The sequence below is a fragment of the Mastigoproctus giganteus genome, chromosome 2 (assembly GCF_048544385.1).
Source record: "Mastigoproctus giganteus isolate SK-2022 chromosome 2, ASM4854438v1, whole genome shotgun sequence".
Taxonomy (NCBI): Eukaryota; Metazoa; Arthropoda; class Arachnida; order Uropygi; family Thelyphonidae; genus Mastigoproctus; species Mastigoproctus giganteus.
The window spans coordinates 95,553,757-95,578,859 of NC_143576.1; the positions used below are offsets into that span (position 1 = coordinate 95,553,757).

At 36.4% G+C, this 25,103-nt stretch overlaps 1 protein-coding gene across 1 annotated transcript in view; it reads left to right on the forward strand.

Annotated features, from left to right (window-relative positions):
* Nucleotides 1-25,103, forward strand: part of LOC150089438 (solute carrier family 53 member 1-like) — a 165,410-nt gene that overhangs the window by 57,558 nt on the left and 82,749 nt on the right. The window contains exons 6-7 of the mRNA XM_090389982.1: nucleotides 1,233-1,334; nucleotides 6,832-6,912. Of these exons, the coding sequence (XP_090246108.1) occupies nucleotides 1,233-1,334; nucleotides 6,832-6,912 (183 nt within the window). The remainder of the gene's footprint in view (nucleotides 1-1,232; nucleotides 1,335-6,831; nucleotides 6,913-25,103) is intronic.

The following is a 25,103-nucleotide window of genomic DNA, read 5'->3' on the forward strand; positions in this document are numbered from 1 at the left end:
AAGTCACCATTTCAGTAACAAGTTGTAGTGATTCTGCAATACTTTCAGATAAACAGTGTTTCTTAAAAGGGAAGTATTTTGTCATTTATTTAAAAAATTTAATCACCCCACCCACCTAGAAAGCTAATTAGGCCAAATATGATACAAATCTAAATATAGTTGTACAGCTACATACAGTAAACCCTCATATTAACGGACCTTAATTTAATGGGCTTTAGAAATAATGGATAACATACAATGAACCAAACTTTTTGTCAGTACTGGACCCCAGTGACATAACCGCTTCAGTATTTGCCATTAGTTAAAATATTTTCATAATAAAACAGAATGCTAGAGAGCCAGTTTTTTTCCTTTATCTCACCTTCTCTCGCCTGCCGAGTGTGTCAGGCGAGAGAAGGTGATCTGAACTTACAATGAGGTTACTTGAGAGCTTTTCAGACACTGAATAAGCTTTAGTCAGTTTATACTGACTAAAGCTTATTCAGTGTCTGAAAGCTAAAGTTTATACATTTATATGTTTTAAAGTTTAACATTTCAAGCTCTTCTGCTTCATACATTAAGGGCAGTAAAGGTAGTATTATAGCATTTAATGTTTTTTATTTAATAGTACATTTTTTCATAACATTCAACCAGCTTTTGCAGTTATATATGTTTCTTTTGAGTTTAATTAAGTTCTATTTAATTCTATTTAATTAAGGTTGTACTTATTACCAGTTTGGTTTATACAATTTTTAACTTCAAATTTTGTATACTCAAACTGATTTTATCTGAAAATGTTATCTGTGCTCTTGTAAAATTAATACAAACCAATTTTATATGCAATTATCCCTGTGTGATATTTATCCAGTAAATTATGGTGTACTGAAAAAAAAAAAAAAAACATTTTGTCATTTTTATTTTTAAGTATATTTAAAAACATGTTCATATGTTTAAGTGATATAATTTGATAACCTTGTAAAGGTGATCAGTTTTTACTGTTTAATAATTCTATTAAAAATGACTGTTAGAAACTAATAATTTATTGTTTTTAATTGACTCATTAAGATGACAAATTAGAAACCATAAAAAATGAATGTTGCATGATCTTTTCAATCACTTATACTTTTTAGCTTATTGATATTCTGGAAAAGTTAGTCATATCAATTGTTTCTTATAAATTTTAATCTTAAATGATAATTTTTTAAAAGTAAAGTAACTTTTGAACAACATTTTATAATGTTTAATATTTTTAGTTGGTTGGAACTGATGCTGGTGCTAAATGGAGACAAAGTCATGTTGAACAAGCAGTTTTTTATACTAACAAAGATATTGATAAAGTTATTCAGGAAACTGAGGTATTGTGATCTTAAAGTATCATCCAAATTTAATATGTTTAATTGTAAGCAGTTTTTATGTAAATATGTGTAATGTAAGCAGTTTTTTATACTAACAAAAATATTGATAAAGTTATTCAGGAAACTGAGGTATTTTGATCTTCAAGTATCATCCAAATTTAATATGTTTAATGTAAAATATATACACACACACACACACACTCACTTACTACAGCGTACTGCTGTGTACATGACAGTACAGCTGAAGCCCTCTTATCTGATGTAGTTAGGACTAGTAGTTGGTCAGTTAATTAAAGAAGTCAGTTAAAACAGACAATCATAAAAAAAAAAGAATTTTATCTTAAGAATTTTATTTTTGCTTAAAACATGTACATACATTCATTTACATAAAATTCAGTAATTTTCATTTATTTAATTAATGAAATGTGACATTTTTCAGCAATTTTGTACATCATTGACTGTTCATCAAGCGGTTCATTATAATGTAAAACTGCATCTATGACATTTTTTGCTTCTATATGAGAAATTATTGGCCTTCAAATTTAGATTCATTTGTTTCTTTCATAGTGTATGCGATTTCTATATCTCCCATAATTTAATTTTCCAATAAATAGGTGACGATTTGTTGGAAAACTACAATTTTACCAGTTCAAACATGATTTGGAATAAATGCACATTAAGCTTTCAAGAAGTACAAGATTCAGCAAGTGGGTGTGGAATACAGCATTAGTCACAAGCATACTGGACCATTATCCGTTACACACCACACTGTAGTTGCCATGAGCATCAGATGGTATGTTTTATAGAGGAATAAGGCATGTTGATTAATCCAGTGAGTTGGTTAAGAGGGCTTCTATTGTATGCTATTGTGTTGATCAAAACTTTAAATATTGAATCAAGCTAAAATTGAGAGAGAGAGAGAGAGAGAGAGAGAGAGAGAGAGAGAGAGAGAGAGAGAGAGAGAGAAATACATAACAAATTTTTGGGATGGGAAACAGAATTTCTTTCAGTGTGTGTGTATATAAAGAGTTGCTTGTATTATCTATTCAGTGAAAAATTATTCATTTTAATTATAGTTAATGGTTATCAGTGTTTTTTATATATTGTCAAAACTGTTCCTGAAAATAGATTGTGATGGGGAATCAAGTGTATGATATTAACCAGAATTAATAGATAAACTTTTAATTATGAAGTTATATAATCAGATAGCTGCTTTTGATCTCAGTAAGATATTTTAAGCTGTTTATCTGTAAGTTGGATACTCTAGCAAGATGATTTTTTTTTCAGTGTAGTTTTTTCTTGTTATGTGATCAAATGAAATATTGCATTTTTTTAATCCCCCCCCCCTTTTTTTTTTTTTTGAAAAAATTAAAGTGGTGTAAATGATAGATATAAATGAGATTGTTCATCATTGAGAATAGATTGAATGTTAATGAATGCCAAAATGTAACTTTTATTTTTGATATAACAAATAATAAATAAATAATGTAAACATTGATACACAAATGAAAAATTATAGCAATCTGTTTACACTGGATGATCATTTGAAATATAAATCCACAAAAATGCAAATAACTTTGAGTAAAACAGAGTAAAACAGTACTAGAGACACAAATTTACAAGTAATATTCTTTATTCTTTAACATAACTTAATTTTCCACAAAAATGTTGAAAATGATCACCATTGTAAACACAACACATCTGATGATAAAACACATTCATAAATGTTGCTGACAGCATTTGGGAATGTGCAAAACTGACACACCAGCATTCACATTCCTGGTCACCCCGAATATTTTTTCAAGCATCCATATTGCAGATTTTAAAGTTGTCCTATGATGTTTTAAAGTTGCCAAAATTGCCTACAAACATCATGTTTAGTAGTTTTAAACAACACTCTTTTGAAGTAATGGTCCACAGTGAACACCTGCTCCTGTGTGCTGAACTAAGCTCATTTACTACTTGCACTGTACATATACATTTGTAGTTTTATGCATTTTTAGACGTGATACTCTGCACAGAATAAAGATTGTTACCTGTAAATGGCACTTTTACTCAAAGTTATTGCACTTTCTAGGTTCTCATTTCAAACAATCACCCTGTATTTTAATTATTGTTTCCTTGTTTAATGGGCAACTTCACCAGTAGAATACTGGGAATTCTGTGACATATTATTGATCAGTAATAATTACTCATATCTTTAATTTTATATAATATATCTTTGAAACAACTACTGTATTCAAAGATATTTTAAGAATGTCTACTAGTAGAATATTAAGAATTAGTACTGTGATTATAAGTTTAATTTTCTTTTAATGCTATATATATTTGGTGCACTAAGTTTACTCGTTCTTTGCAGTATACTTGGCTCACTGATCAATTTGTACTAATATAAATTTGGTGAAATTTTGTTAAACATTTACAGCTTGAATCATATCTATATTTGCCATATTTTATGAATTTTTTGTAAAATTTAAGAAAAACGTTTGTCTTTTATGATTTCATAAGTTACTTTTTGTTTGAGAAACTCAGCCAAGTTTTTGGTAAAAAGGACATTTGTCTGTGTTAAACTGATTTATGGTTTAATATCTGACCATTAGAATGAACACATATATAGGAAAGTTCTTGTTTATATAGTTCCTTTGTACTTCTGTGTTATCAGCATGAATAGGAATAGCCGCAGTGTAGAAATTCTCTTTTGTAAATAATATATATATTTTAATTGTTAATTACTGTTAAAGGTATACAAGCCTTATGAAATGTAAAATTTTAATTTTAATGGAATGGAAGAACACACGAAAAACACAAATGACTGTGCTATCGACATTGGAGTTCATTAGAAATGTAAATTAAATGTGATGTAATCAAATAATGATTTTCAAAATTAAATACTTTGTATACCCAGTTAAAACATTGTTGCAAACTGTATCAGTTAATCCTGAAGAGGTGCCAACTGCTACCTGCATAAAAGAAAAATTTTAAAAAAATCAAACTATCTAATGAAAAAAATAGATAAAAATTGTTTGTACAGTAGAGGAGGAGGTTTCCTTGTATGTTTTTATGAAGCAGTTGCACATGCTTTCTGCAAGATACCACTGTGCTTCCCTGGATGGGTGTAGCCCTTTGCTTCTCTGTTCTGAATTTTATTATTATTTTTTTTCCATTATATAGTTTCATTTTTTTTTTTTTTTTGTCTGCATACAGTCAGCAATAGCATCTTCAGCTTTACTTGTTGCAGTTTGCAACACTTCTTTTATGCAGTATTGGGAGATCTCTTCAGTGTTTAATCTTGTAAATCATTATTTGATATAGTTTGGATGGAAGGCATGTAATTATGTCAAAGTATCTATAGTGTAAAACTGTTTTCAGAAAGGTAATTTTGCTGCAATTGGAAGTGAAAAATTAACATTTGATGGTGAGAATACAGAAAAGCTGTGTATGGATAAAATCATTCTCTTCTGTGAGATCACCAATGGTGTCACTTTGAATGGACTTTTGTACTACATGTCATGACTTGTTTGTAAGCCCCATTATTAACAGATGCTGCAATTGCTGCTGAAGTTCCAATTCTGAAAAAATATCTTACAGGTGATAGTAAAGATAAATTACCACAAGTCAAGAAAATGTTATTCTGCAGAAATTATCTCATGTTTAGATAGAGTTAAAAGTTTTTTCGATTTCATACCTAGAAGAGGGTATTAGATAAAATGGATATTTTTGAAAACTTGATTTAAATTTGTGGTGAAAAAAAAAAAAAAAAAAACAGTTTAATTTAGATGAATGGTTAATTAAAATAAGTTCATTTGAATGTGTCAGTTATGCTTATTTATTACTTACTTTTTGTTGCTTTGCTATTGATTTTTTTTTTTTACATAACATTGGACTGTACTTCAACTGTTTTGTTGAAATTACTTTTATAATGAATTTATGGATATAACAATGTTTTTGTTAACCTCCAAGTTCATTATAAATGGATTGGTCTGTATTTTCAAAAACACAGTGTTAATTCACACAACACGTATTAACTAAAATAACTTTCTGAAAGTACAGATTTTTGCTGTTATTAATTTCTTGAACCAGGGAAAAAGAAGTGAATACTGCTGAGATCAAAAGTTAGAAAACTTGATTAATCTTTGACTCCTGATGGTCATTGTCAGAGAAATTTATTTACCCCATGCAAAACATGAAATGACACAATAATATTCTCAGCATGCTATAAAGTAATTAGAAATGTGAGAAGAAAGTAAGCCCACTTGATGTAAATAGTTGTATGAGAGAATCAACTGACACAATCAACCATTATAGAGGGTATCTGGCATATTCATAGTCTGTACGGAAAGTAAAATTGTGAGAGAGAGAGAGAGAGTGCTGTAGCAATGATGGCATGAGTTAGGTTGTAAATTCAGAACTTTTTTGTGATAATTTTTTTTTTATTTGCTTAACTTTCTAATTTTGTAGTAAAAGAATAGTTTTAAAACATCTTATTTCAGATTTTTCTTATTTATGCAGATTTGTTTATTTTTGTAATTATTCTAAATATTGAGAGAGTGATATTTTAATGTAAACTTGATTGTTGCCACTGCAAATATTGCAGAGCATTTATTTATATAAAGTATTTATACAGGGTGCCTCAAAAATACACGGCATAACTTCAGGAATGAGTTCCTCATACGTAGACTATAAAAATATTTTGTATCAACATAGTTCCAGAAATGCTTGGTTTCCGAGTTTTGAAGGTCTGTCTATGACACTTAACTGTTCACATCACCTTATAGTAATTGTTCAAAATGTCCACCTTCTGCCTGAATACAGGCCTCACATCGACGTCTCACAGACTCGTGAAGACGATGCCAAATTCCTGGCATGTTTTGTATTGTCTCACAACCTGCTACAATTCGATTGCGGAGAGTTTCCACATCAGCTACCAGAGTCGAGTGACTTTAAATGGCCCCACAAGAAGAAATCTAATGGGTTTAAATCAGTGAGCATGGAGGCCAGGCAGTTGGTCCACTCCTCTACTTCAGGAGTCGTAGATCTTGGTCGTCCTCTGTTGGCAGCATGAGGTGTAAAGGTCCCATGTTCACAAAGGCGGCGATGGATACCTTCAAACATTTTCCTGTCTTGACATCTTTGTTCTGGGAACCTTTCATGGTACAAATGACGAGCTTCCAGAGCATTGCCATTCGCCAAACCGTACATAAAATGCATATCCGCTTGCTCCTGATTTGAGTACATTGTCAGAATGGAAAACCACCAGATTTTGTCAGAACCTTGTGATGAAGGAAATCATCTGCGAGAGATAAGACATTCTGGTTAATAACTCGGGAACCAAGCATTTCTGGAACTATGTTGATATAAAATATTTTTATTGTCTATATATGAGGAACTCATTCCTGAAGTTATGCCGTGTATTTTTGAGACACCCTGTATATGAGTTTATATATAGGACTAAAAAAATTCTATTATATATATATATATCTAAATTATTTTTCTTTAGATTCTCTTTACAAGAGAGTTGGAAGCTGGAAATCGTCAGAAAGCAATGAAAAGACTGAGAGTTCCACCATTGAATGATCTGGTATGGTTCACTCTCACTAATAATTATACTTTGCAGTTATTATTTGAGGAAAAAAAAAAAAAAAAACTCAGAAATAAAATGGATTAATTCTTTGCATGATTACACTGCTGATTCTTCAAATAGGACAACCTCATAAATGATAGAATATTTAATAAATATTTATAAAATACTAAATATAATTTGTAAAGATGGATTTACATTGAAAACAAAATTTTATAGAAAGCCCATATGTTGGGGCAATACACACACACATTATAGTATGACAAAAACCAACACCCATAAGAATAGCACAATTAGGGCTTTATTGGATAGAGCTTGGTTCCACTGCAGCACCTCTGATGATAAACTGGAGGAGGTTAGGTGTATCACAACTGATCTCCAAAAGTGTGGTTACCCCAGAGGATTTTGGATAAGTATGTTCACTCATTGCTACCATCTCAGCCCTCTGTACAGAGTACTGGCAAATAGCATGAAAGATCTGCTTTCCCAGTGTCAGCTTATGGCATATACAGATTTGAATAAGACAAAGCCTGTAATCCAACTATAGGGCTAGCTTGTGCAGAAATTGTAAAGGGAAAGTTGTTCTAGCAGTCATCTTATGCATTTTTTTTCTGCTGAGGGCTGATGACCCTCCTATGTGTGAATACTGTGACATGATTTTTGCTATAAAAGTTGAATGTACAAATTTTATCAGGCTGAGAGCCTTATAGACTCAGCCAGATTTTATCTGACAGAGACAATTTGTACTGAAATTTTGCAATTTTTATAGCATTTATTATATACATTATTACTCTTCACCTGATCTTATTGAGTTTTACTACTCTTTTTTTTTTTATTTATTTGTATTTTTACCTGGTAACATTTTGTGGATTACCAATAATTTTTAGTGCTTTTTTACATCTGGAATTAGCTCATTATGGCATAAGTTGCTAGTATGCCATCAAATCAAAGTTGATGTGCCAAAAAATCAACAACAATAACCCTCTCTTGGGAGATCTTTTCAATAGAAAGTTATATAATTAGTTTAACAATTTAACATGACAGCAATAAAGAGATTAAAAACTCATATTGATCAGGAACCAGATCAACATCAGCTAAGAAAACTGGTAAGTGGATTGTCTAGAGTCTTGAATAAAAAAAGTGAAATGTTGCCACTGATTTGAGAATGAGAGGTAATCTTGGAGTGACTTCTGGATGTAGAAATTGGGGTGATTTCAATGGGTATTTGTAAAGGGAAAATCATGTTTAACATGCTTAGCTATTTTGACAGAATCACTCATGAGCTGGATGCAGGAAATAATTTTGGCATAGTTTGCTGGATTTCAGCAAAGCATTTGACTCAGTCCCACATGAGAGGTTACTGTACAAGCCGGAACATAAAAGTTGTGGCTATTAAATAATGAGACCGTTGCAATAAAATAAATATAATGAAATATTTCATACCTTACAAGTTAACCCCTTCAAAATAATTGCTTTGGGCTTGCACACACTTTTTCATGTCTCTTCCAAGCACAGATACCTTTCTGGAAGTCATCTTCTGTAGGCCCTTTTAATACTTTGGTAGAAGAGAAAACAGTCACAAGGGGCTAGGTCTGGTGAGTAGGGTGCATGCACACACACACACACACACACACACACACACACACACACACACACACACACACACACACACACACACGGATCTGTTTGGAAACTCATGAACAGAGTAACAATGAACGTGAAATGCGAAGAAACAGTATGCTGCTCTCAAATTTTGTTTCTGTCTCAAGACAACATCAGCTAAAGCATATGAAATGTTAAAAGAGGCTTATGGTAACTCTGTGCTTCCATATAGCAAGCTTGCAGGTGGTTTAGAATGTTTAAAGATGGATGTGATTCAATCACAAAAATTGGTGGTCCTAGAGCTGCAACCACTGCCGTTGCCACAAAAACCATAAACACTGCTTCTGTAATTGTGAGAAAATATCATCGTATAACAGTAAGGCAACTGGCAGAGATATTGAGGATATCAGTAGGAAGCAGGCACAGTATCTCCATGATCATTTGCATATGATATGTGTTTGTGCATTCTGGGTTCCCAGACTATTCATGTCTGAGCAACAGCAACTTCTCAGAGAGATTTTTCAGGAGCTGCAATGGATGATTACTGAAGATGGTGAGGTTCTGTACAAGATGATAACGATGGATGAGACACAGCTTCATCATTTCGACCCACAGAGTAAGCAACAAAGATCTGTTTGGAAGTCTATGTCATCATCAACACTGAAAAAGGCAAAAGGTGGGTGGATGCTGCATCAAGACAATGCAAGACCTCACAGTGTTCATACTGTCATCAAGTATTTAGCCAGTATTAAAGGCAAATGTGTTCCTCATCCGCCCTACAGCCCTGACCTTACAGTCAGCAGTGTTTTTTATTTTCAAAGTTAAAAAAAAGAGAGAGAAGAAATTTTAAAGACACTGGAGGCAATTCTGAAAGCGTGTCAAAAAATGGCTACCAACATGATTTTAAAGAATGGCAGAAATGTTATAGAATAAGTGCATTTTATTGAATGGGAACTACTTTAGCATTACTAGTAGAGGCATTAGTATGGTGCAAGAAAGCCAACTTATACAGCATCAGCCACCAAAAAAAAAAAAAAAAAAAAAAAACCTTTCCATTTCACCCAGCCATTCACTTCAAAAGTTTGTCTACTTCTTTTTTGAATTTATTTAAACTGTCAACTTCCACAACGACAGATGGAGGTTTGTTTCACCTAAAGGCTAAAAGCAAATTTCTGCAAATCTATTCTACAACTGTCTTTCCTCGATTTGAATTTATGTCTCCTCAAGCAATTAATCTGGGCAAGAAAAAGAATTCCAGCAGCATTGAGCTTGCTCAAACCACTCAAGGCCTTGTATACCTCAATCAGATCACTTCGCAGCTGCCTGGTCTCCAGACACTGCAATTTGCAGAACTTAAGCCTTTCTTAGTAAGAGCAATCCCTTTGTTCTCCTCACTAGTCTTGTTGCCCTTTTCTGTACTCGTTCCAGCAGCTTTACATCCTTCCTAAAATGAGGCCTCGAGACCTGTATACAGCACTCAAGGTGTGGTCTGACCATTGCCTTATATAAGGGGATAATCACCACCTTATCCCTGCGCCGACCGGGCTAGCCGAGTGGGTCAAGTACCTGCCCGGCAACCCAAAGGTCGCGGGTTCGATTCCCGTCTCGGGCTTGGATCAAAGTACTGCAAAAACCTTGGGAGGTGCAATATGGCCACAGAAGCCGATGCGCCAACAACTACCAAATCAAAAAAAAAAAAAAAAACCTTATCCCTGCTAGAAAAATTCCTGTATGTCATTAACAAGACCCCATGACCTGCTCTGGCAGCCTGTCTGCATTGCTCAGAAAACTTCATATCTGACTGCACAATTATCCCCAGGTCTTTTTGATTCTCTACCACCCTGACTGTAGTACCACACAGTTGATACATTACTCTGAGGTTACTGCTACCCATATGCAGTACTTTACGTTTGTCAATGTTAAACTTCAGTTGCCACCTCTCAGCCCATCTGCATAACTTTTCTCAATCCTGTTGCAGTAGTGTACTGTCATTTGTGACGTTAACAACCCTGCCAACCTTTGTATCATCTGCAAATTTGGACATGAAGCCTGATATACTTTCATCAATATCATTAATAAATACAGAAAACAAAAATGGACCCAGCACTGAACCCTGAGGAACTCTACTAATAACATTAGTCCACGTTCAGCAGTGTCCATTGATTACCACTCTCTGTCTTCTAAACCATCCCTTTAGCCATAGCAACAATTTTATCTTAATGCCATACTACTGGCTGACCGGGCTAGCCGGGTGGGTAAAGTGCCTACCTGGCAACCCAAAGGTAGCGGGTTCGAATCCCTCCTCGGGCTTGGATCAAAGTACTGCGAAAACCTTGGGAGGTGCATTATGGCCACAGAAGCCGATGTGCCAACAACTACCAAAAAAAAAAAAAAAAAAAAACCAAACTACTCCAATCTGTATAGTAGTCTTCCGTGTGCAACAGTATCCCAGACTTTTCTAAAATCCAAGTATATGGGTGCCTCCGTAGCCAGTGGGAAGGAGCAGCAGTGCGTAGCACACGCTTCTTGATTAGACCGGGGTTCGAGCCTGTCACCACCAAATACGGAGGATGCGGAAAGGTCAGGGAATGACCACCACATATTCCGGAGCAATATGGCCTTAGTTGCTAATGCTCCTAAAAACCAAATAACAAACAAACATCCAAGTATATGATATCAAAATTATTTTTTCCATCAAGTTCCTTTGTGACCACATCATAGTATCCAATATAATTGGTCAAACAAGACTTCTCCTTAACAAATCCCTTCTGTGTCTGAATTATAACTGCAGTCTTGTCTAGATAATCCTGCAGTTCTTATTTAACCAGTGCCTCCATTAATTTCCCTGGAATAGAAGTTAAACTAATAGGTCTGTAATTACTTGTGTCACCCTTTGAACCTCCTTTGTGAATTGGGGTCACATTTGCACATCTCCAGTTCATGGCTATTTGTTATTTGGTTTTTTTAGGAGCATTAGCAACTAAGGCCATATTGCTCCGGGATATGCGGTGGTCATTCCCTGACCTTTCCGCATCCTCCGTATTTGGTGGTGACGGGCTTGAACCCGGTCTAATCAAGAAGCGTGTGCTACGCACTGTTGCTGCTGCTCCTTCCCACCTGGCTACGGAGGTGCCCCCAGTTCATGGCGACCTCCCCCTGAGTCCAGGGAAGCTCTCATAATTAAGTCTAATGGTTTGCTTACTTCCTTTGCTGCCTCCTTTAATATAACTGGATAGATCCCATCCACTCTAGGTGCCTTTCTTATGTTTAACTTCAACAATTTCTTCTCCACTTTGCTCTCAGTTATTACAAAATCATTTAGCTCCCTGCCAGGGTTTGATTAACTTCTGGCATTCTCCTCCCTGAATAACTCCTCATGCGTGAATGTAGATGCAAAATACTCATTCAGTTTGTCAGCTACCTCAGCAGGATCATCAACAGTTGAACCATTGATATCCAGTGGACCAACCTGAATCATCCCCTTCCTTCTAGAGTTTATATAAGTAAAGAACTCTTGCTGTTTTTCTTTCCATCCTTTGCCAAAGATTTCTCATAATCTGCCTTTGCCTACCTAACCTCCTCTGTGACTTGATTACAGACTAGTTTATATCTATAATAGGCTTCTATGTTATCTGATAATTTATATGCATCCCATGCATTTTTATTCTCTGCCACAAGTCTCATTAGTTCATCTGACATCCTTTAGACCTAAACCTTGAACAATATTTCTTAGTTGATATGGAAAGCCTAGTATCTTACAAGATGAATTATTTGAATGCTTCCCATTTTGAATTTGCTGTTGGTAACATCATACCTGGTTCCACTGTTTAGAATATAAAAACTGTCTCAGACCACCATAGTTACCTTTACGAAACCAAAAACCGTTCCCTTTACTCTTGATGGTAGTTACATCTTTGAGTAAATCCCACATCAGCACAATGTGATCACTGTCACGTAGTGGTTCGTTTATCTACAGATTCTTAATGCATGAAGAATCACTATTGATAATCAGATCAAGCATATTACTCCCTCTAGTTGTCTCTCGAACATGCTGCTGCAGAAAACAATCACCCAATAAATTCACAAAAGCCTTGCTAGTGATGAACCCACAAGTTGCAATCAATATCTGGGAAGTTAAAATCCTCCATTATAAGACAATCTAAATTACTGGACACACACCCTGACCTATTCGACCTATCCTTTTTTGCACAATATATTCCCCATTTCCCTGACAAAAGAGTCTCCAACAATTTCTCTGTACAGTTCTTCATTATACTCACAGTCATTAGGCCTATAACACACTCCTACTCTCAATTTTGCTTTCCCAGGTCTTATGTCACACTAAACTAACTCAACATTGCACTGTCCACCCATGTCAACTGGATGCACTTCCTTAGATTTTGTGTTTCTTAACTAACAACATGACCCCTCCTCCCTTCCTATCCTTTCTATATACATTGTACTCTCCAAATTCCAATTCTACATTCCTTATACAATCTGTGTGACCCCAGGTCTCTGTATCCCAAAAATATCTGCCTTTGATGTTTTGACTAGTACTTCAAATTCATCAAATTTATTTACTAAACTCCTAGCATTGGTGAACACGCAAGCATATATGCATCTATTCTTATTCTTAGCTACCCTAACACAGCCCATGTATTTACTTGATCCATGATGACTCTCAGCAGTCCCTGAAATCCCAAGCACCTTGTTTTGCAAGCTGATGCTCATTCCAATAGAATCAGTATAAGAATCACTTTCACCTCTGCCAGTCACTACTGTTAATCCATTAGTCCATGTATACCCCCAAGCTAGCAGTTTTCTGACACACCTAACACCAGCAAGTTTTCTGACCCACCAGCAAATATACTTGTACCATTTCTATTTAAGTGTATCCCATCCCTGTAGAAGCAAACTCTCCTGTTAACAAGCACAGGCCATGCTGAGAAAGATTCTACCCCATGAGCCTTGAACAATCTCTCTAGGGCCAAATTGCTTGACAAGGCTCTCATCATATACTCCCTCCTGTCATGTCTTGGAAGAATTGCAGACACTTTCAAATTTAACCCTAACTTGCAGCTTTTTTTCAACATTGACCTTTACTTGTTAAGTAATTCCTATGTTCTCCTACTCTTAATGTCATTAGTGCCAATGTGTACAACAATATAACCTTTTGTGACTTTAAAAGATGATATGTGCTCTACAATGTCATCAACTTTTGCCCCCTGGCAGACATACCCTGGTCCTGTTCCACCTATCCTTTTTGCACAATATATTCCCCGTTTCCCTGATAATAGAGTCACTGACAAAATTAATAAAGATTTACAGTAAACTCCCGCTATTCGCAGTATCTGTATTTGCGGTTTCGCATATTCGCGATCGCTGATTTAATATAAAATGAAACCTAAAAAAATGTGAATATTATCGGCCATAATAAAACATGGGCGTGGCTAAAATTATCTTTCCTGGTCAAAACAGCGCTCAGTGGGTGGGGGGGAGAGGGTTGACAAAATCGCGAGCGTGGATGTTTTTCGCTAATCCTTGTTCAATATGTGTTATGCGCTTGTAATGGAAGTTTTTGTCGTTTACTTTTAATTTATATGCTTATAAATTGAATAAATTTATCAATTTATAAATTGATATGCTTACAAAAGTGATAAATCTATCATTTTGCAGTGTAAAACAGACTTTTTCGAGTGTGTTAATGGACGAAAGTGACTTTATTGTGGACAAGTTCTTTCTAACCCGTACAAAAATATGGCTACGAATAACAAGAGAAATGTGAAAATATCAAAGAAGGTGATGACATTAGCGAATAAAATTTGAGTTATTAGACAAAATTTCTAATGTTGAAAGTGTCTCCTCAGTGGCAAAACATAAAATCAATGAGTCATGGGTACGATCAATGAAAAAATCCACCGTAGTGTCCGTGAAAACGTGCTAATTGCTTCAAAAATTTTCTCTGTAACTCGTGATGTCAAATTAGAAAAAATGGAAAACGCTTTAAATCTGTGGATAGAAGACCGAACTTAAAATAAAATTCCGTTAAGTTCACTCATCATTCATGAAAAGACAAAACTCCTTTATCAACACTTTAGCGAAACTGGTGATAGCACTGGCGCGATAAGTTTTTTTGCTAGCAAAGGCGCTGGTTTGAAAGATTTGTTTGAAATTTCTAATAAATATTACATTTAATATTAAATTGTTTCTTATTTTCATTTCGATGCCATATGCTTGCATTTCACTATGTACTGTCTATGTACATAGTCATATTATGAAGGTACATATAATACATACATAGACAAAATTTTAGACTAGTTTTTCTTATATATTTCATACTTTGGAACGGAACCCCTTTATTACTATGGGAGCCATAACTCAGTATTCGAACCCCCGCGAATAGCGGGGGTTTACTGTATTGTGAAATAAAAAAAAAAAAATTTATGATCATTCTTTATTGAACAGCCCTCATATGTTCAAAGAACCACCTCGGCATACTTGACTTGGCAAATTATTTATATCAATAGATGCTAATGCCTTAGATGCTAATGCACAAACAAACAAACAAACAAACAAACCTCGGCATACACTTTTCTCATTTTTAAATTTTCAGTTAAATTTGTCTGTTTCTTTGTCCAAGTTGAGTTTTGATGCAACCATTGTGTTGCTTAAATGATGATCACTTCTAATTGACGTCCTTACCTGGTCGACATTTTCATGGATGCTGGAGGGCATGGTTGAACATTGTCTTCCACATTCTCTCTCTCTTCTAAAAATCTTTTATGCCATTCAAACGCGAGCTCATGACATAGTATCTTCCCCATAAATTCGACATAACAACTCATAATTCTCAGTTGGTGTGTTTTTAGTTTCGTTAAAAATTTAAGGATGATTGATTCTTTTGTCTGTAATTTTTCCAGAAAAATGCAAAAAATCAGAAGGTAATGAAAACCTGTCTCACTGCAAAGCAAATGAGCATGTTGGAGAATGACTTGACAACGAGGAAAGGTTCAAGGTCAACTGCTGTGCCTTTGTTTCACACATTGCATTTGGCCTGTAGTGGCTTTGCACACAGTCTTGTTATTTAACAGCCACACTTCATATTAGTATTACAGGCAAAATTCTTAAATGGATTGCAGGGTGGAAAGTGGGAGGTAGAGGGTTTGTGATTAATGGTTATTCTTCAGATTGGGCTACCATCTACCCAGGGGCTTACATCTGGTGAGTATGGGCTTGGCACACCCAGGGTCCTGAACTGGATATCATCATTCTTCTCTTCCTTGGTGATTCCCTTTTATTTCTCTCTCTTTCTCTCAGGGTAGTTCAGAAATTTTTTTTTTTTTGCTGGTGCAGCATAAGCCTCAGGCTTCCTTGCACCATATATGGCTAATAATAATAATTATACAAAGTGGAGTTCCTAAGGATCGGCATTGGGCTCACTGCCATTTATGATTTTCCTAACAACCTTGACAAAGGGTTACAGGATGTGATGTCAAAATTTGTAGATGATGTCAAGATTGGTAAAGTACCAGTTAATGATCAGAGCCAAGTAGAACAACTTAAAAAGACTTTGTGGATGGTCAAAATGTAAGTTTTACACTTAGAGAATAGCAACCCCAAAATAACTTATACACTAGTAGGGTTTAAATAAAAACAGTAGAGGAGGAAAGGGATTTGGGAGTTAAGATAAGCTCAGGCATGAAGTTCTGCGAGCAGTGAAGACAGGCATCAAGGATGGCCCATGGTATCCTGTTTATGATTTATCATGCATTTGCTTGTAGAGATATAGGTAGGGCATAATTCCTCTGTATTATAAGGCAATTGTAAGAACATGCTTGGATGTGTTCAGGCATGGAGATTGCACCTAAAAAAAAGATGCTGAGCTTCTTGAAAGGATTCAAAGATGGACAGCATAACTGGTGAGATATCACAAATACGAGGAAAGGCTTTGAATATGTGGACTGCAGAGCTCGGAAATTAGACACCTTACAGGAGCTTGATTGAGATGTATAAGGCTTTGAGAGGTAAAAGTAAATTGAATGAGGGTGGAATTATAATTGTTATAAATGATTCCAGGACTAGGTGCCATAAATTGATTCTGAAGATTATGATGAGAGCCCCTACATGCAAATAGAATGGGCAAGTAAGCATGAATGTCTTATTATTGGTGATTTTAATTTGCCTCAAATTGATTGAAGAAAATGGGAAGGAAACTTGACATGGGGGACAAATTTTTAAAATCAACTATAGTTGATTGTTATTTGTATCAACATGTCAGTGAAAGTACTAGAGAAAAGAATATTTTAGACCTGATCTCACCCATGAACCAGATGGCATAATAGGGCTGATGGTACAGGAACCAATAGTAGGACTTGATCACTGAGTTCTATGGTGGATGATGAAGAGAGAGAGAGAGAGAGAGAGAGAGAGAGAGAGAGAGAGAGAGAGGTAGCAGTAGTTAAAGGCAAAGGAATGGGTTATAATTTCAGGAAAGAAATTACAATGGCTTAAGGTGCTACGTGGCCTCTGTTAACTATGTAGATATCTCAGAGAGAGTGAATGGAATTGAATTATGGTATACCTTTTAAAACATAAATCACAGAAGCCTTGAATGCTTATATACCATTAAAAAAATACTCCAGGAGGAAGATTCCAAGTTAGATGAATAACGAAGTTGCCAGATTGCTTGAGCAGAAAAAGATGGCATGGAAAAGTTACAGAGCAATAAAAAGTACTGAAGCCTATAACAGCTACAAATTGATCTGTAATAGTACCACAGAAAAGGTTAGGCTGGCAAAGGCAGATTATGAGAAATTGCTGGCAAGGACAGCAAAGAATGGGGATAAGGAATTCTTTACATATATAAATGCAAAGAAGAGAAGAGAAGGACATATATGTAATGGACGTGGCATAGTATTAGATACCCCAGTTGATGTTGCAAATGAACTCAACAGTTACTTTGCATTGATATTTACAGAAGAAAAACCCTTTATGTCAATGAGAAATTATGGGGATGAAGTTGAAAAAGATGTAATTAATGATATTGAAATTTCACATGATTATTTAATGAAAAAACTTTCAAGCCTATAGGCGGGTAAGGCTCCTGGAGTTGATGGCATTTACCCTATAATTCTAAGGGAGGCAGCAAGTGAGTGTGTTGAACCATTAAGGCTAATTATGAGAGCAACACTGGACTTAGGAGAGATTCCATTGGATTGGAAAAGTGCCAATATACAAAGTATATCTTCAATACATAAGGGCGGTTCTAAGAGTGTAGTGGGAAATTACCAACTGGTCAGTCTAACTTCAGTAGTAGGGAAAATCATGGTGGCAATGATCAAGGGTGGAATTCAGGATCATTTAGATACAAATGGAATTCTGAAGGATATGCAGCATGGTTATGTAAAGGAAAAATCATATTTAACAAATCTGGTTAGCTATTTGACAGCATCACTCATGAGCTGGATTTAGGGAATAATTTCGATATTTTTTATTTAGATTTCAGTAAAGCATATGACTCAGTCCCACATGAGTGGTTACTTTATAAGCTGGAACAGGTTGGAATCACAGGAAAAATTCTTAGATGGATAGCAGGATGGCTTCAGGGCAGGAGGCAGAGGGTTGTGATAAATGGTTATTCTTTAGATTAGGTTAATGTAAGAAGTGGGGTTCCCCAGAGATCAGTATGAGACCACTCGTTTTTGATTTTCTTAAATGACATTGATGAAGGAATAGAGGGTGTGATGTCTAAATTTGCAGATGATGTAAAGATCGGTAGAGTTGTTAATGATCACCGCCAAGCAGAGCTTCTTCAGAGTGACCTAGATAGACTTCAGGGATGGTCAGAAAAGTGGCAGCTTAGCTTTAATACAGTGAAATGTAAGGTCTTACACCTGGGGAAAAGTAACCCCAAAATAACTTATAACACTTGGTAGAGTTGAATTAAAGTCAGTAGTGGAAGAAAGGGATTTGGAAGATTACGATACGATCGGTGTCCTATCGATGATTTATCGAACAATTGCTAGTAGAGATACTCTCTCTGAAAACTGTCATCTGCAAACTTAGACATTTTTCCACACATCTATTAATAAATATAGAAAACAACGTGCCCAGCACTGAATTCTGTAAGACTCTACTGTCTTATATATCCTTTCATTCTTTATCTTTATATATCCCTTTATCCTTTATAAGCAGAGGAGGTAACAGTACTTTGTTTCTATTACTGGTGGCTTTGCTTTAATGTTCTTTAAATCTGGTGTTGTAGACTGTCTTAGTATTTGCACATTTTCTTTCCAAATATTCACTTCTTGCTCAGTTATCCCACTCATACAGAAATATTTTGTGTGACCAAGTTGTCAGCTGAGTAGTAGAATGATAACTTGTAAAATCTGCTCTGCATACTACCTAACTATGATCTTTGTACTAAATTTTTTCCAAAAGAAGCTTAACATTTTTGTAGTTTTCTTTTAAGTGTGCTTATTAAGCTACAGGAATAGATGCATATTTTTTTGCTTCAATGAGCATATTTTTTTCGAACTCTTCTGAGGTTTTGCTTCAATGAGCCAGTAAATAGCCACCATCTGTTGGTTGAAAGAAAATTCCAAAATATTTCATAACTACATATTGCAATATATTGAGCCTTCTTTTAAAAAATGGAGAATCATTTTTTTTTTTCATGGTGTGACATCATGAAAAGACTGTTCCTGGGATAAGCAGATTTCTGGATTCCAATCTATGGTGCTAAAAGCTCTGCAGTTACTTTGGGTTGATTTAAACCTGTCATGAGATTATTGATTTACTTTGTGGAAACAGCTGTATCCATAATTGTGAATTTCTTGATCATAGTAGTTTATCTTGATCATAGTAGTTTATCTTCTAGGTCACAAATGCCAGATTCGGGATCTGAAGGTATATGTTCAAGAACAACTGGTGCAAGTGACATTGGTAGTTCTGGTCCGTGGGGTACTGGCCTTATGCAATTAAGTAATGTTGTTGGGGGTACACAATGTTCCCTTGTAATAGTAATGGAGGCATGTGATATAAGAAAGAGAGCTTATGTAGCATCAGCCAAAAAAAAAAAAAAAATTTGCACAACAATTCCCTCTAAATGTTTGTCCAGTACCTCCTTGAATTTATTTAAGCTACCAACTTCCACAATGACAGATGAAAGCTTGTTAAAGCAATTAATCACCCACTGGCTAAAGGAAAATTTCCACACATCTATTCTACAACTGACTTTCTTCAATTTGAATTTATGCCCCCTTAGGTTCGTAATCTGAGCAAGTGGAAGAATCCCATCAGAATTCAGCGTGCTCAACCCATTATACACCTCAATCAGATTACCTTGCAAGAGCCTAGTCTCCAGTTGCTGCAATTTGCAGAACTTAATCCTGTCTTGGTAAGAGGATCCCTTCATTCCCCTCACCAATCTTGTTGCAAGAAAATCTACATCCTTCCTAAATTGAGGCCTCCAGACCTGTACGCAGTACTCAAGGCGTAGCCTGACCATTGCCTTATATAATCACCTCCTTTTCTCTGCTAGCAAAATTTCTGTATATCGTTGACAAAACCCCATGACCTGCTCTTGCAGCCTGTCTGCATTGCTCAGAAAACGTCATACCTGACTGCACAATTACTCCCAGGTCTTTTTCATTTTCTACCACCCTAAGTGTAGTACCACACAGTTGGTACGTTCCTCTGGGGTTACTTCTACCCATATGCAGTACTTTGCATTTGTCAATGTTAAACTTCAGTTGCCACTTCTCAGCCCATCCGTCCAAATATTCTAGATCCTGTTGCAGTAGCACACTGCCAACCTTTATATCATCTGCAAACTTCAACACTAAGCCTGATATACCTTCATCAATATCATTGATAAATATACAAAACAACAGCGGGGCCAACACTGAACACTGTGGGACTCCACTGATAACATTAGCCCTCGAAGAGCAGTGTCCATTGATACCACCCTCTGTCTTCTCCCAATAAACCACCCTTTTGTCCATTGTAGCAACTTACCCTTAATACCATTCTGCTCCAATTTGTACAGTAGTCTTCCATGAGTCTCAACAGTGTAAAAAGCTTTCCTGAAATCCAAGTATATGATATCAAAATTATTTTTTGCATCCAGTTCCTTTGTAACCACATCATAGTATCCAATCAGATTTGTCAACAGTGTTGCTATCTTTTTGTTTGCTATCTGAGTAGGATCAACAGTCAAAACAAGTGGACCAATCTCATTCATCCCCTTTCTTTTAGAGTTTATATAAATAAAAAATCCTTGCTGTATTTCTTAGCATCCTTTGCCAAAGATTTCTCGTAATCTGCCTTTGCTTGCCTATCTCCCTTGTGATCTTGATTACAGACTAGCTTATATCTGCCATGGGCTTCTGTGTCGCCTGATAATTTATATGCATCCCATGCATATTTCTTCTGTGCCATGAGTCTCATTAGTTCATTTGACAACCATTTAGGCCTAAACCTTGAACAATATTTCTTAATAGGTGTGAAACGCCTAGTAGCTTCCACGATTCATTCCTTGAATGCTTCCCACTTAGAACTTGCTGTTGGTAACGTCATCAGTTGAGACCACTGTAGTCACTTTTATAGAAGCAAAAACCCTTTCCTTTACCCCTGATGGTAATTATATCTTTAAGTATATCCCACATCAGTACACTGGGATCACTACCACCTAGTGATTCCTTTATCTGCCACTGTCAGAGAGACAGTATATGAAAATCATGTTAGCAGCAGGTACTAGTTAGTACAACTGCACCAAAAAACTCAAAAAAAAAAAAAAAAAAACAACTGAATGTGAAAGAAACACTTCACAGGTTTATACAGCTACCTGACTTGCATTTTTGAAAATCTCTGTCTGTCAGTCACAAAGGAAGTAGTATGCATATTGTGTATATGTAGAATGTGTATCTTAGACTTAGAAAACAGTTTGTTAGTGCTTGTGAAAAAGCTGTACAGATCAGTGTCATTATTATTTTTTTGATGAGTGCAGCAAAAACCTAGGGCTTCCTTGCACCGTACGGCTAATACTGATACTTTGTATCCCCTTCCCTGTGAGTTTGGCTGACCTCCAAACTCCAGAGGGTGGATTTTCTATAGTTTGTGGAGTTTCCCTGGTGCTGGAAGAGTTGTTACGAGGACTGGTATGAAAGTTAAAAAAAAAAAAAAAAAAAAAAACCCGCAGTGATTATCAATCCACTACAGATGAAAGCCTCCTTAACAATTCACATTGAGGAAAATGGACCATAATCTGCCACGCTGGTTCAGTGCGGGTTGGCAGATCGACCGTATTTAGCAGCCTGGGGCTTGAATCCCGGTATACTCGAAGGGTGTGTGTGTATGCTACGGAGGCTGTTATGAAAGTAATGCCTCCTACATTCTTCCTCATTTTTAGGAAGGATGCAGATTTGCTTGAGCGTGTACAGAGAAGGGCAACAAGATTGGTGAGGGGAATGAAGGGATCCTCTTACCAAGAGAGGCTTAAGTTCTGCAAATTGCAGCGGCTGGAGACTAGGCACCTGCGAGGTGAGCTGAGTGAGGTGTATAAGGCCTTGAATGGGTTGAGCACGCTGAATTCTGCTGGAATTCTTCACTTGTTCAGATTACGAATCTAATGGGGCATAAATTCAAATTGAGGAAAAACATCTGTAGAACAGATGTGCAAAAATTTACTTTTAGCCAGCAGGTGGTTAATTGCTGGAACAAACTTCCACCAGTCATTGTGGAAGTTGATAGGTTAAATAAATTTAAGGAAGAACTGGACAAACATTTAGAGGGAATGGTTGTGTGATTTTTTTTTTTTTGGCTGATGCTACATAAGTTCATACACTTGCTTTCTTGCATCACATGCCACGATCACTATAAATATTTGCTTTCACATGTGATACTGTAGATCATTTTGCATGTCACTGAGTGTTCACTAGAGGTTTCCAGTTTCACCATACGGAGTGGTGCTGTGATTGGTCTCATGAATGCAGCACACAGATAGTTCAAAATGGTGGATGTTACAGATATACGTATCAAGCAAAGAGTGGTGATTGAATTCCTTACCAAGGAAGAAGTGACATCTATTGAAATCCATATGCAACTCAAAAATGCTTATGGTGACAATATTGTAGATGTGAGTTCAGTTAGACATTAGTTAAGACACTTTAAGAGTGATAAAAGTGACATTAGTGGACATATAGTGTTATTGTTATGCGAAGAAAGTGACATTGTTGACAAGCCCCGAAGCAGCTGACCAGTAACGTCAGCGACAACAAGAGCTGGATCAACGCACTGATCAAAGAGGACCGCCACATCACAACAGATGAATGTGATAACCATCATAAAGGAACTAGGCTACAACAAGGTTTGAGCCTGGTGGGTCCCAAAAATGCTGATACATGAGCACAAAGAAACCCGGAAAGTCATCTGTACGGAACTTCTCCAGCGCTATAAGGGTGAAGGAGAGGTTTCATCACCTGTGACTATGTGTTTCATAGTCACAAGTGATGAAACTTGTGTCCACCATTATGACCTTGAAACGAAGAGACAGTCAATAGAGTGGCACCATCAAAATTCACAGTGCAAGAAGTTCAAAAGACAGCCTTCTGCCAGTAAAGTCACAGGTACAGTTTTTTTTGGATCAAAGATGGGATCTTGCTTGTGGACTTCTTGGAGCGTGGCACCACAATCAACTCAGATTGATATGTGGAAACATTGAAAAGTTGAAAGCCTGCATCTGTAGAGTTCAACCTGACAAAAACCTTAATTAGGTTCTTCTTCTCCATGGCAATGTATGACCCCACACCAGTCTGTGCATAATGGAGACCATTGCAAAACTGGGGGTGCACTGTTCATTCTCACCCCTCATAGTTCGGATCTTGCACCTTCCAACTATCACCTCTTCGGCCTGCTGAAGGATGCACGCACTCTGTGGAACCCATTTTGCAGATAGTGACAAGCTCAAGCATAGTGTTTGCGAAGTCCTCTGGAGCAAGAGTAGGGACTTTTACAAGATTGGAATACAGCAGCTGACTCAGAGATGGCGGAAGTGCATAGAAAATGATGGTGACTTTGTGGAAAAATAAGTGTGTTTATTAATGATTGAAGATTAATTGATGTAAAAGGCATAGTTGTAGGAATTAAATTTTCTGAGGAAAAAAATAGGAGGCATTACTTTCGTACCTCTTCTTGTATATACTATGTTGAATACTTTGGAATCTGAAAGTGAGGTATAAATTTTGGGGTGGGGAGAGAAGGAAAGGCTGGGCAGAGACAGTTTTAAGAGTTGGAGAGTGGGCAGTATCTGTTGGGATAGGGAAAAAGATGTCAATGGGACTGGAGAAGTTCTTATATATTTCAGTGAAATTTCTCCTCTTTGGTGCAGCTCTACTACCAAATGTATGGTCTTTTTTAGTAGAATATATTGCCATATGTTATGAAAGATCATATTGCTTGTTGCCATTTGTTGTTTTGTGTTACTTTATAGGGACACTTTCAGTTTCCTGTACGATTGGCCTATATCACTTCCCTTGAAACCTGAATTTTGCATTGTACATTGTTGCTGTACAATGATAGGTCTATCCTGATGGATTTCTGTCACCATTCATGATGGTTGGGAAGAGTGATATGCTTGGGATATACATTATAGTGTTTATTATCCAGCAGTACTGGGAATTTCCCCTACAAACCATAAGGTGCACATTGTAATGTAATACAAAATGTAAATGTCAGAGATAATGTATGTATTAGTGTAAGTTTGCATTGCGTAGTATTGGGTCATGTTGGTCTGTTGTTCTTCTGACATTTGGCCCCCAGGGCCCCTCATGGGAACCTGCATTTCCATCCACCGCCTCGCGGAGGCAGTCGGGTAGAGTAGGAAAGATTTCCCTGGCAGGGGTGAACTCTGGACTGTGCCTGAGCTTGCCAGGGTGGGCCCAGTAAAAAATAAATGGTGCATGAGTGCTGAGCACACATGGTAGATGGTTTTGTGTGAAACATTGTTGGCTTGGAAGAGGTTAGCAAAATCCAAGCTAATAGACTAATTACTTCTTTGATTGTAGCCATTTGAATGGCTACAATCAAATGACAGCATCTTTCAAATGGTAGCATCTACAATCAAATGGCGGTTGCAGGAAGTACGATTGTGACGTTACGCTGCAGTCATACTTCCTGTAGTTACTACTACAGGAAGTACTTATATTGTTGCAATCATAAAAATATGATTTCAACAATACAAGCTGTGATAATTTGTCTCTGGCAGAAGCAGCAGATGACGTTGCTTTCACGTAACATTTTTTGTGACAGATTTGTGTGTTTTACTTGGTTGAGGTGCACCTTAACCAAGTAAAACACCCAAACATACACCCACATGCATGCATACACAAAAAAGGTAGACGACAGGAAAAGGGGTGACAGTGAAGGGGGAGGGAACAGAGCAAGAAGATTAGGGTGGGTAATAGGAAGGCACTCCACCTAGAAATAGGATGTTAAAGGGATAGAAGGATCCAAGGAGGAGTGAAAGTTTTGTGGTGGTAGAGTCCACTAGGCAAAAGGTGAGTGGGAGGTCGGAAAAAGGAGGATGGGTG